Below are 14,151 nucleotides of genomic sequence, written 5' to 3' on the forward strand. Positions count from 1 at the left end.
ATACTTGCCCTTGTTCTCAGGGAGTTTACAATCTTGCTGTGGAGTTTATGAACAGAATTGGGACCCACAGCAATTAGTGCTTTATTTCTTCACTTCTAGCTAATGACCCAACGGTTAGCCATAGGGAAGCCTTAGAAGTCACTCATCCTGGGCCTAGGAGAGAGCCTCAGGTCAAAGTGAGGAAAAGTCAAGAAACTAAAGTAGTTGCTGAGTGCTTCGTCACTGACCTATCTGCTGCTTACCCACATTATTTAATCTTACCAACATTTTCACAGTCATCCCTGCTATCAGGGCCTCAGAGAGGAACATGAGGTTTGGAGGAACCAGTCATCCATACCCACAGACCCAGGAAACGGTAATGCAAAACACCAACTACGGAATTCTCTTTAGTATTTTGGGAGTGGGGGTGGGGAGGGGGTGTATGTCTCCATTCCATTCCCCTCCCACCCAACCCTACTCCCTGGCCCCCAACCCCACGTTTAGATTTCTCTTTTCTATGCCCATAGAGTCAACTTCCCCTTTGCGATTGAGTCACCTTGAAACCTGTCTTTTAGTCAGCACTTCTGGAGCCTCACTCTGGTATCCTTGCAAACAACCTTTTGCTTCCAGTCTTTGCAACACTTTGACAACATGAAGCGAGTTGCGAAGGCTTATATGAGTGTTGGATACATGCGCGTTTCTGTGACAGTTGACCGTGACCTTGTTTATTCTCTCCATTTTTAAACTGCTCTAGCTTCACACTGTTTCTAAAGACTTTCTGGCTTTGGAAATTTCTTAAAGGTTGTGAATGTCTATTCTAACTTGTTGCTACCCTAGCGAATATTAATACAGGTTTAGTTTTTTAGTAAGAGAGTAGCAACTTTGCCTATTTATCGCCTGTTTAATTTTAGCGCCAATAAATCTCTGGACTGTAATATAGTGAGTGCCTCGGTAAATATTTTAAATAGGAATTGATGCGTATGCGTGTGTGTGTGTGTGTGTGTGTGTGTGTGTGTGTGTCTGAGTGCTGCCATGTGTAAGAAAGTTTAGTCAAGATCCAACATGGTTTTTACTTGAGGGCCTGGAGTACTACCTTCCCCTCCCATTTCTGGCTCTTTTACTACATTTTTCAGTTGGGTGCTCTCACTGTCGGCCTCCTTCAAGGGTTAGTGTCCACATCAGCAAAATGGGAACAGGAGCAACAGATGATTTCTTTTTTCTCTTCATCTTCCATCACCCATTCCTTCTCCATGGGAGGTTTTGCGTGTACGCTCTTCTGGGTAATATAAGCAGCTTCCAGAGCCCTAAAAAGCTTCGGGTCAGTGACCTCGGTGGCGCGCCCACCCGGGAGAAGGAGCGACCCCCGATGAGCTCCCCGTGCCTCGCGCGTCCGGAAGCAAGTCGGCTGCATTTCGGCTGTGAGCCGGCCGGGTCCACGGGAGCTTCGGCCTCAGACGCCCTCTCGCCCCGAGGCAGAGCGCGGCCTCGGTGCCACCGCGAAATGGGCCCGGCGCCGCGCAGGCTCCGGCGCGCGCCCAAGGGCCCGGCCTCGTTCTGGCTGCCGTCGCCCCGCCGTCCGCGCGGCGCGGCGCTGCACTGGGGGCGGGGAGTCTGATGGGAGACGCGCGCGGCGCCGAGGAGGAGGCGGCTGCAGTCCGGGAGAGGGAGCGGGAGAGGGACTGGGAGCGGGTGGGGGGAGGCGGGGGCCAGGGGGAGGTGCCGCCGCCGCCGCCCGCCCCTTTCTGCTGGGGAGCAGCTGCAGCAGCAGGAGCGGAGCCGGAGCCGCGCAGCCGCCGCCGCCGGGGGATGTGGCCGGCGCCTGCCCCGAACCGCGCCGCCTCCTGAGTTCTTGCCGCCGTCGCCGTCGCTGCCGTCGCCGCCGAGTCGTGCGGGGCCAGGCCGCGCCCTCCCCGGGCGCCCGCCGGCTCGCATGCCGAGGGGCTCCGGGGCGTAGCTGCGCGCCCGGCGCCGCCTCCGGGCTCCTCCGGCCCCGCCATGGGCTGCTGCAGCTCCGCCTCCGCCGCGCAGGTGAGGGGCTCCCGCCTCCCGGCCGCCCGCCCGGATGCCACCCCGCGCTGTGAGCGCCTGCGGAGCCGTGCCCTCCGCGCCCCTGTGGCGCCCTGCGCCCCTCTGGTCCCCGCCGACCCCTGCGTCCCGTGTCTGGCCCCCAATGCCCGCTGCGCTCCCTCCCCCGCTTTCTCACCTGAGCGGCCCGTCCCGCCCGTCTGCAGGTAGAGGCGCCCCGGGCGCCCGCTCTGCCCGGGGAGGCATACCCTTCCTTTGCCTTCGGGCCCGCCTGCCTGCTCTCCACCTCCGCCGATCGCCCCGCCACCCACAGACTGTTTTCCGTGTCCCCAGAAGGTGCACCCCAGCTTGGGCTCTTCACCTCTCTTCCACCTTATTCCAGTTTCGGCTCCATTTAATAAGCTGCCCATTTCCCCTGGCCTGCGGTCCCCTTGGCTGGGATCAGGTGCTTCAGTGGGCCCCCGTGCCCTTCCAGGGCCCATTTCACAGATCCCACCCGCTCTTTCCCTATCCCATCCCCCCCTCTGTGCCTTGACCCCGGGCACCGCGGCCTCTCGGCGCACCGAGGCCCCTGCGGGAGCGCGGGGACTGGTCTGGGAAGGAGATTGGGCACCTGGTGGGTGACGGGAGCGTTACGGAAACTCCCTCTTTGTTGCCAGTGTAACAGGAGGAAGAGGTGCCGAATTTAGTTTTTCTGTGGGCACTGGCTGGATGTTGTCGCTGAGGGCTGAGATGCAGAGATTTCTCTCAGCTGCCACCCTGCCCCCATCCAAATTTCGCTAGCCGCCTTCTCTTTCCGATCAGAGCCTTTAACCTGGGTGGAAATGTTTGGACAACTGTGTAAGGATCAGATGTAATAGAACTTGACTGCTGGCCACTAATAACTGAGAGGACCTGTTTGTAAATTACCTAATTTAGTGGATTAGTGAGTGTATTTACAAATACGATAAAAAGCAATCAGGAATACTGCATCAAACTGTCTGGTGGTGGTGTATGAAAAATAGGCTCTGACAACGCCTGGGATGTTTCTCCACAGTTTCATTAGCGTAGAATTTAACAGTAGTCTGTGATTTGTTTGTTTGGCGGCGGTGGTGGTGGGGAGAAGTATGCGCTTGCTTCTAGAAATAAAGGCTTGTTGGTTCTTGGCGAAGGAAAATGCTAGTTTTGGGGGAAAAAATTCCTCTAGAGATGTAGCATCTGTGACACAGAAGTGTTTGGTGCTAAGTGACTATATATAACTCAGTTTTAAATAACCTGCATACTTGTTCTGAAAAATCTGAGATCTGTCACAGAAACAACCAGAATTGAAGACGAGTGGAGGACGTTTATGGCTTATTGGGCATGGATCCTCTTCAGTTCTTAGGCTGACTGGTTTAGTTAGTTAAACCGTATTCAGTTAGGATAGCAAAGAAACCATGTGGCTGGTGTTAAGGAAGGCTGGATCAGGGCTTTCGTATTAGCATATAGAGGTGTAGACAAACACATACCTTTCAACTGGTTGCCGATTTAGGGCAAGGGGATGCATCCATTAATAGTTGGGCATTGCTCGCTTAATCGTTGTTTACATAGAGTTCCCAGCATAAAGTGCCTTTCACATTACAATTCTTTTCAGAATTGGGTTACTGTGCAGTTGCTCACTTGGTGGGGAAATGCCTTTAAGACAGGGAAGTATTGACAGTTTGTGGATGAGCCTGTTCAGTGCATGAAAGATAGTGTGGGAGGGATAGGTTCTGCTCCAGAACGCCGCTTTAAACGGGCAGTGGGACATGGGGTTGTCTGTCTCCAGGCTGTAGTGCTGCACCCCCCCCCACCCCATCTCACAGCGACTGGTCTCTGCATGCCATGTTCTACAGGCAAGATGCCTGTCATGCACCTGAGGGTGTGCTCCCCCCACCCCCCTGTGGATTTCTGTAGCCAATCAGCAGTTGTCCACATGCTTTGAGTTCAGCGTTAGGGACTTGAAGTGCTCAGTGGAGCATCGAGGCCGGTTCTTATGTACTGGGGCTCTCCATCATTTTTTTTTCTTATTTTAGATTTTTTTAAAAATCATTTTAATTTCTGAGGTGTTCTCGATCCCCTGATGTTTTTAACACTCATCTCAGAAGCATCAGGCATGTAGAGTGCTCTTGCGTTTATGCGTGATGTGTTGAAATAAAATAGGGGTACGACTTTAAATGTTCTCTAGATACAACGCTGCACATTACCGAGCCAATCTCAGGGGTCATGAATGTATTTTCGGGCAGAATGTGTTTGATTCCATTTTCTACTGAGCTGTGAGTTTCTTGAATGTAGAGTCTGCTTTTTTCTCCTCTCCCAGCTTTCCATTTATGCAATGCCTCACTGTATGCTGCAGAGCTCCTCAGTTATTGAATGGAGTGCATACGTAAATTCGAACATTGGGCTAGCAAGTCACTGATTTCAAACCCCCAGCCCTGATCTGTGTCGTGCGATTTCTATGGTTTGAGAGTCTAATTCCACCAGACTAGCCTCTTCCGAACTCAAACCCTGACTTTGTAAAGTTAAAATGGACTGCAGGAGACCGAATTTATTCCTGTTCTGTCACTAACACCACTCACTTGTAAAGTGGAGCAGCTTTCCTCCTCTGCTCTTGACGCCTTGCTCAGTGTGTGTATTTATTTTAGTCAGTGCAGTGGCTGTAGCATCTTAAAAGACTAGCATGCAAGCTCTGATGATACCCTGATAGCCAATCAGAATACAATACTCAGAGGTATCCTCAGGAACTTTGAAGCTAGACTTTATCAGTGTATGTAAAGTACACTTTATTTCTGTGCTAGAGTTGACTGTTGAAGTATGGCTTCCCCTTCTAGTCTTTTACTGCATTGCAGACGCTCATAAAAGAGTTTATGTTCTTCTGAACTTTGATCCTTTGTAGTCCAGATACTATTTTTTTCCTTGGCCATAACTGGTTATAATTTTCCATCAAAATAATTATTCTACTTTAAGAATTAAAATTAAAATAATATATTCTATGCTGGTATTTCACTGCCAAGGGAGTGAATCATTTGCAAAACAATCTGTACAGTATTAGACACATACATTTAAGAATGAGTGTCTGGTAACACAGACTCTGGAAGAACTCTTAGGGTGATTTTTCTCTAGCTTAAATAATAACCATTTTACATTGTTGGAAGTTGCTCAAAACAAACCCGGTATGTGATACCCCTTGCCTAAAAGTTACTTGAAGGGGGCATCAAAGTTATCATCTGGAGTTTTTTTTTTTTTTTTTTTTTTTTTTTTTTTTTACATCATTAATTCTCCCTAAGAGTGTTAGAATTTTTCCCCACCTCTCCATAATTAGTTTCATCTGCTATAACCTGCTATACATAATTTCTTTTCTTGTAATGCTAAACTTCAAAGTTCACTTGTAAATCTTCAGATTTGTTAAATGTTCTTTCCCACTGACAAACCAGTATAAATGAAGGGGGTTTGTGAAAGATTACTTAACAAATTGCTGTATGTCTTTGTCCTTAATGGCTAGATCATTATTTCTCACAGTAGTGCTTTAGAGGGGAGAGGATTTCTCAAGCCTTTGAGGTTCCCTGCCCTTCTAACCTCAGAATTGGAAAGAGCTGGGAGGGAGTGGGGTGGTAAGAAAGAGAGACACAGAGACAGAGACAGAGGAGGTGGGGCATAGACTTTCCAGTTGAAGAGACTACCTTTTATGGAGACAGCCGTTTGTGGGCCTCAATATAGAAGGCTTTTGGGCACTGTCTTGTCTCAAGCCCTTCAAACAGAGGGTGACCTATTTAATTGCCATTTCTTAATTGCTTAGCCATGCTACCTTAAAAACAATTGGGGGGTATTTACTCGTTACTATTTGACTGTCTTATAATACTTTTCTAATACTGTATTCACACCTGCTTTGTAGAATTTGAAGTTAGGTGATAAGAATGAAATTGAAGGATTAGTGGAATCACTGACAGACTAAATTGTTCAATTGAAAACATGATCTGGGAAGTAAACTTCGTTTAGAAGCATAAAAGATCATGCCAAAAATATGTAAGGCAAGCTGTGTTGGTGGCCAGGCCTATAATCTAAGCACTCAGAAGGCTGGAGGATTGCTGCAAATTCAGTGGCAGTGAAAGTTTCCAGGCCAGTCTGGGCTACATAGCAAACTCTCGCCTCCAGCAAGCAAACCTCCAGTATGTTAAAAAGTTAATGTCAGAATTGGCTGGGAAATAATATTGAAGTGGTATGTTGTTTTATCTATTTTCAGAGTCATTTTCTTGTTCTTGTGTCGGATTGGTTTTACCTCCATGTTATAACCGAAGAAACTGAGATGGAGATGGAAAGTGGTTATAGTAGCAGAGACACCCATCCCCTAGTGAAAACTTCCTGCAGCATTTGCTGCATCTGCCTTGTGTGCTTTTTCAGTGTCTACACACATAGTTGCTGAAACTAAAGTTGCTGTGGACTTTCTTTTTCTTTTTTTTTAATCTGCAAGAAAAGATCAACTTTGTATCAAAGAATTTCCAAGTTAAATTTTTTACCCGCCTCATCCCCCTGTAGTTTGGAACTGGGGAAGAACATTGTGTCCAGTGGGAATGCTTGCAGACTCAACAAGGTCTGTCCATACTTTTTGATGTGTTAGCATTGTCATTTAAAACTGTTACTGGCAAGGGGAGAGTATTGTCTACACACATATGTTTTGCTGCTGGTAATTGGCCCCACCCCCACCCCCATTTCCTCCCTCAGTAGAGTATCAAGGAAGAAGGAAATCTTTGGGTTTTTAGGTTTGGACTGCATTTTGTAGAATGGATGCAAGACATAAAGCAACATTACCCTCTTCTTATTCTGTGGATCCAAACTGCAACTTAGAAACACAAAGTTGTCAGGTCAGACAACAATGTTGTGGGGTAGCTGGCACCCTTGCTGTTTATTCTTGATATCTTAATTATTCTCAACCTTGACTACACATTAGGATTCCCGGAGAAGTTTAAAAATGTCAGTGCCTGGGGCTCACTCCTGGAGATTCCGGTTTAACTGGTTCAGTGGTGCTGCCTGGGCATTAACATTGTGGAGAGACCTGGTGGTGATTGAGAGAATCACCTTTGTCCAGGCGGTTTCATCTCCAGTGGTTTCAATTACAGCCTGTGAGGAAAGTTCCCAGACTGAATCACCTCGTTGAAACAAACCCCTTCTGACTTGTTACTAGCAACTGATTGGCACTTAGAACATTGTGTAGATACTTAGCTTGCATGTTTGAAACTCAAGTTGGACTCCAGATTTGTCCTCATCCCATGACTCACTGAATGATACCAGTAGTTATGGAGATAGGAAGCCCGAGTCACAAAGAGACTGTCTTCTGTTCACCAAGCCCATCACTGTATCTTGCCTTGGCTCACCGCCAGCCTCCTAGCTAAGTGCCATCTCCAGCCAGTACCTTGTAACCTTTCAGGCTTCCATCACATCTTTCTCCATATTGCAGCCTTACTGGTCTTTGAAAAGTCTGAACTGATTAGCTCTGTTCCTGTGCAACTTAAAATCATTTAGTGGTTCTGATTACTCTGGGGACAAAGACTAGATTCTCCTGGCATCAACAAGATGGATAGGAGCCCTCTGTGCCTCCCTCCTTTCCAGCCTCCCTCCCCTCAGTGTCTCAGCCTCAGGAGGTCCTATCCCTTACTCTTTCACAGCTTTTCCATCTACACTCACTTGTGGAGAAGGCTCCTTGCGCCTCCCTCTCTCTGGCCTTTGACTAGTCTCCTTCAGTTGCTTTCTAAAATTCACTTTTTGGAAGACTTTTCTGACCCTTCAGTGCAGGCCATGTCTCCTCATTAAACTCTCCATTGCTTTGGACTTTTCTCTTTGAACACATAATAGCATTAAGCATATCATTATAGTCACAATTGATGTCAGGACCGTGAATCTGCCCACCATAGCCTATGGATAGAGTCTGACCTGCTAACCTGTTTTTATATGGCTTGCAAGCAGAGAATGGCGTTTACATTTTTGATAGGTGATCAAGACAAAGTAGGACGGAGGCAAATAACAAGAGAAGATTATCGCTTCATAAGAAGTATATGAAATTTGGATGTCCTCGTTCCAAAGTAAGGTTTTGTTGTGACACAGCTGTACTTCCTGTCTGCGACTGCTTTACTCTTTAGTGGCAGAGAACAGTAGTTCTCAGAGAGCTGCACACAGGACCAGTGTTGACTCTGGGTCCTCTGCGTGGAGTGTTTGCTGACTCTTTCTCTGTCCTGGACTACTGAAAAGATCCTTTCTGCTCTGTGTGGTCCTGCTGGGCTCTGCTTAGCTGACACTGATGCACAGAGGTCCTCAGGAAGTCCGCGGACAAAGTAAACACACAATCTTCCTGCCAGTGGGTGGAGATAAGTTACTTTAACAGCTCTACTCTTTAAAATTCAATACGGACTCTTTTCCTTAAGAACAAATTCTTTAGAGAAAGTCCCAGCAAATTTCAGCTGTATCCTTAGACAGCCCGTGGTGAAACCCGTGGTTCATGGCTGTCTTAAAACGTAATTTCTCCTTTTGTTACTTTTTTGTTTTCTTACTTAGTTGAAATAGAGAATGTCAAGGTATAAATGTGAGTGGAGGCCAGTGGACAGTCTCCTGTGTTGTTCTTCGAGTGGTCTGCCTTTGTGTTTGGCATGGTCTCTTGCTGGCTTGGCACTCACTAACTGGGGAAGGCTAGTTGGTGAGCCAGCCCATGGCTTCAGCTTCTCTCCGTCATGTTGGGTATTCTGCCACCCTTGGCTTTTTCACTTGGGCTTTAGGGGTTGTTCTCGGCTCTTCATGCTGGCAAGGCAAGCACTTGACAGGCTGCTCTGTCTCTACATTCCATAGTCTTACTTTTAAGGTTGTCACATACATAAAGAATGTTAAGCACACATGTTATCCCTCTATACATTTGTACAATGTCAAGGAAGGAAAATAGCATGAAGACAGAAAATTTCAAAAGAGGTTACTGCTTCAAGATGCTTAAGCAACAGAGATAGGATTGCTTGCTTTATTTTGTGGGACTGTAACATGAGCAAGTTTCCTCATTGTAAGTCACTAAGGGTAATGTAGCCAAAAGAATAAATAACAAATCACCCTTAAATCCAATTCCTGGAAACATTAAACCAAATGTATTCTTCCTTGTTTGGTCCTCGAGAGGGGGTTGGTTCTCAGTGTGTTCAGTGACTCCATGATGGCTCTTAAAAACAAGTAGCAAGGATGCTTTCCTCTCCTTGGTTCTGTTTTTTGCCTTTTCTCCGTCTGTGTCTGTCTGTGTCTTTCTGTCTCTGTCTCTCTTTGTCCCATTTGTAGTTCAGACTCATGCTTCTCCCTCGGCCATCTGAGTCCCAAGACTGCTGGTTTGAGCAGCCATATCTTGTTCTTTCTTCTGCAGTCTTAAGGAAGGTAGCCTTTCCTTCTTAGCTCCATTCCTGATCTGGAGATGGCTGGGTCTTTCCAGATGGACTTTTCTAACAATCTCTACTGGCTTTTCTTGGGTGGGAATTAGGGAAGGTTGTAGTTTTCATCCCTGTGTGGTGTCTAGCAGGGTAGAAACAAAGACCCAGTAGTTAGATGGTCCAGTCTGCAGCCCACATACCCCAGGATAGCTATGAATGGAGCACAGTACAAAAATCATAAACTTACAGAATGCATTGTGAGAGGTGTGTGTGTGTGTGTGTGTGTGTGTGTGTGTGTGTGTGTGTGTGTGTGTGATAATTGTGCAGTTCTCCAGTGTGAACTTTGTAGATGGCAACATGTTACAATGTCAGAAGGCTGGACATACCTCGTGGACTAACTAGAATTTCCCTTTAAGTCAGGTAGGGGGAAAGTCACACACACCAGTGGGACAGACAGTTGCAAGTGGGAGGGCCCAGTGGTGGAGGGATGGCTGGGTAAGGAGTAGGAGCTGTAGGAGTGTAGGAGCTACTAGCTCTGCTGTTTCCTTCTGTCTGTGAAATCATAACATCTTTTCTGTAATTCCAGGAGAAACTTTTTGCAGTCCCCAGTTCTGAGTCACACACACAGTGTTCCTCACCTCCGGCAGCGACTGCTGAAGTCAGCCCCTTCCTTTCTCCTTTACCTAATGCCTACTGTCCCTTTCTCTGGCTGACAGAAGGACAGCTTCAGTAAAGAACTCCTGAGGTTGGAGTATGGTTACGTAGTTAAGTACGGTTCCCCCCAACAGTGGTCCCAGGAGGGCCTGAAGGTTGGGAGAACCTCTTCCATTCCAGCCCCCCTCACTCCTGTCAGATTCTTTCATCTGCTGGTGGCTTTTAGCTCTGTCAGATTGGGATCTGTTTTTCCTTCTGGTTTTTCCTACCACTGAGATTGGAGCCAGAGAGCAGAGTGCCTCTTAGTTTTTTATTTACCTGCTTAATTTCAGGGTTTTTTTTTTTTTTTCTTATAAGACCAGTGAGAATGAAGATTCATATTATTTAGCATATCCCTACAATAGAAAGTGGTCTCTCTGCACGCCAAGTATAGCTACGTAATAAGTGAATTTTGAAATGGAAGCAAACAGCTAACATGTAGAAATGTTCAATTTCGTTACTACCCAGACTAAAGGAGGGGCACCCCATTATGCCACTGACCTTGATATGAGTTAACAGAATAATATTAATTGCCTCTGTGGTTTTGATTCAAATAGACTTTATTGATTTGCTGAATAAATTGGAGTAACCCCCTTGGGGTACTGCTTGACAACCCACACTAAAAGCCATCTCAGAAAGTTGTTGATCTCCCCTCATAATCCAGAGTGTAGTCATGTGGTATGCAGGGATGCTTCTGCGGTGGCATTGTTTGCTTGTTTTATGTATTTACTGTGGGTGAGTGTATGCAGGCGGAGGTCACAGACAAGCAGTGGGAGTCAGTCCTCCCTACCGTGCGGGTTCCATTTGCATTTAGTATACTGGACTTGGCCAATGCCCACTAAATCCTCTCGTAGTGGGTAAGTGGCTATTGGCCTGCTTCCAAGGTTTTCATCCCTCCTCTGAGAGGCTATGAGAATCAGAGGATTGAGCACCATTCTGTACCGGAAGAAGCGTGGGAGCTGCCGGACTACAGGAGTGGATTTCAGTCCCAAGACCAGGTCACTCATTTGGGCTGACTTCTTATTTCACTGCTACCTTGGTTTCACCAGAAGAAAATGGAAACAAGAATAACTTCAAACTATACAAGTGATAAAAAACAAACAAACAAACAAAAAAACCCTCAGAAGTTTCCATAGTAACACAAACTGAAAAGCCTCCTGTCACCCATGCTCTCTTTAAAAAGGCAGTCTCAGATTTGAGGCTTTGGAATACAGACTCTGAATCCAGTAACATTCCAATAATGTTGGGGGATGAGTGCTAAGAGTAAAATAGGTAATAGCAATAGGCAGATTCCAGGTTGGTGTGTATGAGCTTAGGGAGTGAGGAAGCAGGGGTGAGCAGTTGGCTTCCTCAACATGACTTTTCACCTGGCTTGGATCGAGAAAGAATGAGAGGTTAGAGAAGAGAGAAGGAAGAAAGAACAGTAGTGGAAAGGCTGTTTGGTCAGGCGTGGAGAGAGATGTGACTTACTGCATGTCAGTATGGTGAGAGATGTCAAGGGAAGGTGTTCACGTGGGAATGGATGGGAGTGGGCAGCCATGGGGTCTTTACAGAAGACCTGCGAATTGGTGTGTCACAGGTGGGGGGAAGAGAGATACAAGGCAGAGGCTGCAGAGGAAACCAAAGAGACCGAGTAGCATTGAAGAAAGGCTTTCCTGCCTGGATGTGGACATGAAGGGTAATGCAGAGGGATAGGACGTCATTGATTGGCGTTGAGAACTCCTGTGCACTGGCATGAGGCTGTTGTGATTGATAGCTTGGGAACTGACGGGCTAGTAAGTGGGGAGAGGAAGGATAGTTGAATTTTTTTCAGTAGAAGTGACGCTGTTCTTGGTGCCTCTGGCTAGTGCATCTAGTTAACTGATGGTTGTGGAACACGCTTTGTGTCACGAGCAGGGAGGAGCCTCAAGTTTGGGTGGTTGCCAAGGGGCAGGGGAAGGCACTAATAGTCAGTGACTTAGAGAGGAAAGGTTTGCTTTAGATAATGGTTTGGGAGATGGAGGTCATAGTGGGGAAGCCATTGAGCCTGGGGCAGCTCCCTTTTGCCACGAAGGAGACAATAGCTGGCTTACATCTTGAAGGATCCAGAAGCAGAGATCACAGTCTGGAAGCAAGGTGCCCGGTAGCCTCAAAGATCCACCCTCAGTGACTCACCCTCAACGACCAGTCTCTGCCAGACAGACTTCACAGCCTTTCAGAGTAGCACCACCCTGTGGGGACCAGGCATTCAGATTGCCAATTGCATCTGTATGTTGGCTGGAAGACCTAGGTTATACATTTTCTATTGTATTCTCGGCTCTAAGGTGGGTACCTCAGTTTATAGATGGAATCAAGAAATGCTGGGTAGCTACCACATGCCACCCAGTAGTATAACGCCAAGTTAGCTCTGAGGGCATTTCCTGTTCCTTACTTTTTATCACGGTCGCACCTTAGCTACATCATTCTTGTTATGTGAGCTCAGAGATTTTGTGGGCTAGTTATTCTTTTTAAAATGTGAGGAGAGGGCACTGAGTGCGTGTAAAGGAACCCTGTGACCAATATCCTGAGACACACATGGTGCAAGGAGAGAAAGAACGCCTGCAAATTGTCTTCTGGGCTCCAATCAGGTGCCGTGGGACCCACCCCCCCAATTTAAATAATACTACATACATTAATTTTTAAAAAGCATATGTTGGTTAATGTATACAAATTTGGAGCAGTGTCAGTGCAAGTGCTTTTTATAAAACTTGAGAGCCAGTGACTGCATTTCTTCCTAGGCCTTCCTGTGTTTTCCTCTGAGAATTAGGTCTGAGAAAATTTATCATGGAAGTAGGTTTGTTAATAGGACTGTGATCTTGTCTTTCCTCCAGAACTCACTTCTTCTTTATATACATATACATATATATGTATTTTTTTTTAACCTTATTGGTTTGTGTTTTGAGACAGTTGCTAGTGGTCAGTAAGATTTTGTGAGGGAGTTTTGGAAACAGTAGTTTAAGAAGATGCTTCATTTTAAAAGTGAGTGGGATTCCAGTTTGGTGGGACTTTAAACCTTTTTGAAATACAGTTTAATTTGAGAGAGTAAACCAGGAACAAGCGGAAACAATTGTTTCTCTTGTGTTGCTAAGAGTCAACAAAGCCTGAGACTCCCGGTGCGTTAGCTCTCGCCAGGTAGGAGTTGTTCATAGTCTGTCGGTCTCACTTAAAGATACAAATTACTTCTGCAAGAACACCCTGATCACTCCCTAAAGCATGTGCTCATGAAGCATGGAGGCCTTGGAGGCTTATGTAGTGCTCCTCTTGGAGGTGTGTGCAATCAGAAAAGTCCAGAACGCCTTACTACCTCTGCCTTCTCCTTGCCCCGCCTTGAGGAGGCATAGTACATGCTAACATATTAAAAGGGAACTTGTGTCCCTGGCCTGCACTGGTCTTATCTCTCCTGTAAATACCTTTCTATTTACACCATCCACCCTGAGTCTTTCCTTAAGGATTTATAGTCTGCAGAGTTCACTTTGAAAAACTTGATTGAGATGTTGCTTTTCAATTCCATGGTCCTGAGTGACAACAAAGATGGGTGTGGTGAAGCAACCCATGAAGTTGTTGGAGGGGCTGGAGTGATGGCTCAGTGGTTAAGGGCACTGGTTAGTCTTACAGAGGATGCACACAGCAGATGACACCATCTCTATGTAACTCCAGCTCCAGGGGATCCAGTGACCTTTTCTCCAAGGGCACTGTACACGGGCATACATGCAAGCAAAGCACCTGTATATATAAAATAAAAATATAAAAACAATCTTTAAAAGAAGGACTTTGTTGGGTCAGGTAACAGTTTCCTTCCCCTAACACACAGATTTTTAAAGTCTGAGCACATTAAATGTGACGGCACTTAAATTCTTTTCTTCTTCCTTTTCCGCTCCATATATCTTTCCTGTTAATTTTAATTCTTTTTTTTTTTTTTGCTTTGTTTTGTTTTGTTTTTTTGAGACAGGGCTCTCTGTATGACCTTGGCCATTCCTGAGCTCTGTAGACTAGGCTGGCTTTTAACTCAGAGATCCACCTGCCTCCCAAGTGCTGGGATTAAAGACCTTTTTTGTTT

General features: G+C 46.4%; 1 protein-coding gene across 6 annotated transcripts in view; it reads left to right on the plus strand.

Moving 5' to 3' along the window:
- The first annotated feature begins 15 nt into the window (after positions 1 to 15).
- The window catches only part of Slc44a1 (solute carrier family 44 member 1), a 180,309-nt gene continuing 166,173 nt past the window's right edge, over positions 16 to 14,151 (plus strand). For 2 of the 6 annotated variants that reach the window (XM_087551431.1, XM_087551428.1), the window contains exon 1: positions 284 to 355. In XM_087551431.1, coding sequence (XP_087407557.1) covers positions 308 to 355 — 48 coding nt within the window. In that variant the 5' untranslated portion in view covers positions 284 to 307. 6 annotated transcript variants of the gene reach the window in all.

Source organism: Rattus norvegicus, chromosome 5 (genome assembly GCF_021556685.1).
Source record: "Rattus norvegicus strain SHRSP/BbbUtx chromosome 5, alternate assembly SHRSP_T2T, whole genome shotgun sequence".
In the NCBI taxonomy this organism is placed as follows: Eukaryota; Metazoa; Chordata; class Mammalia; order Rodentia; family Muridae; genus Rattus; species Rattus norvegicus.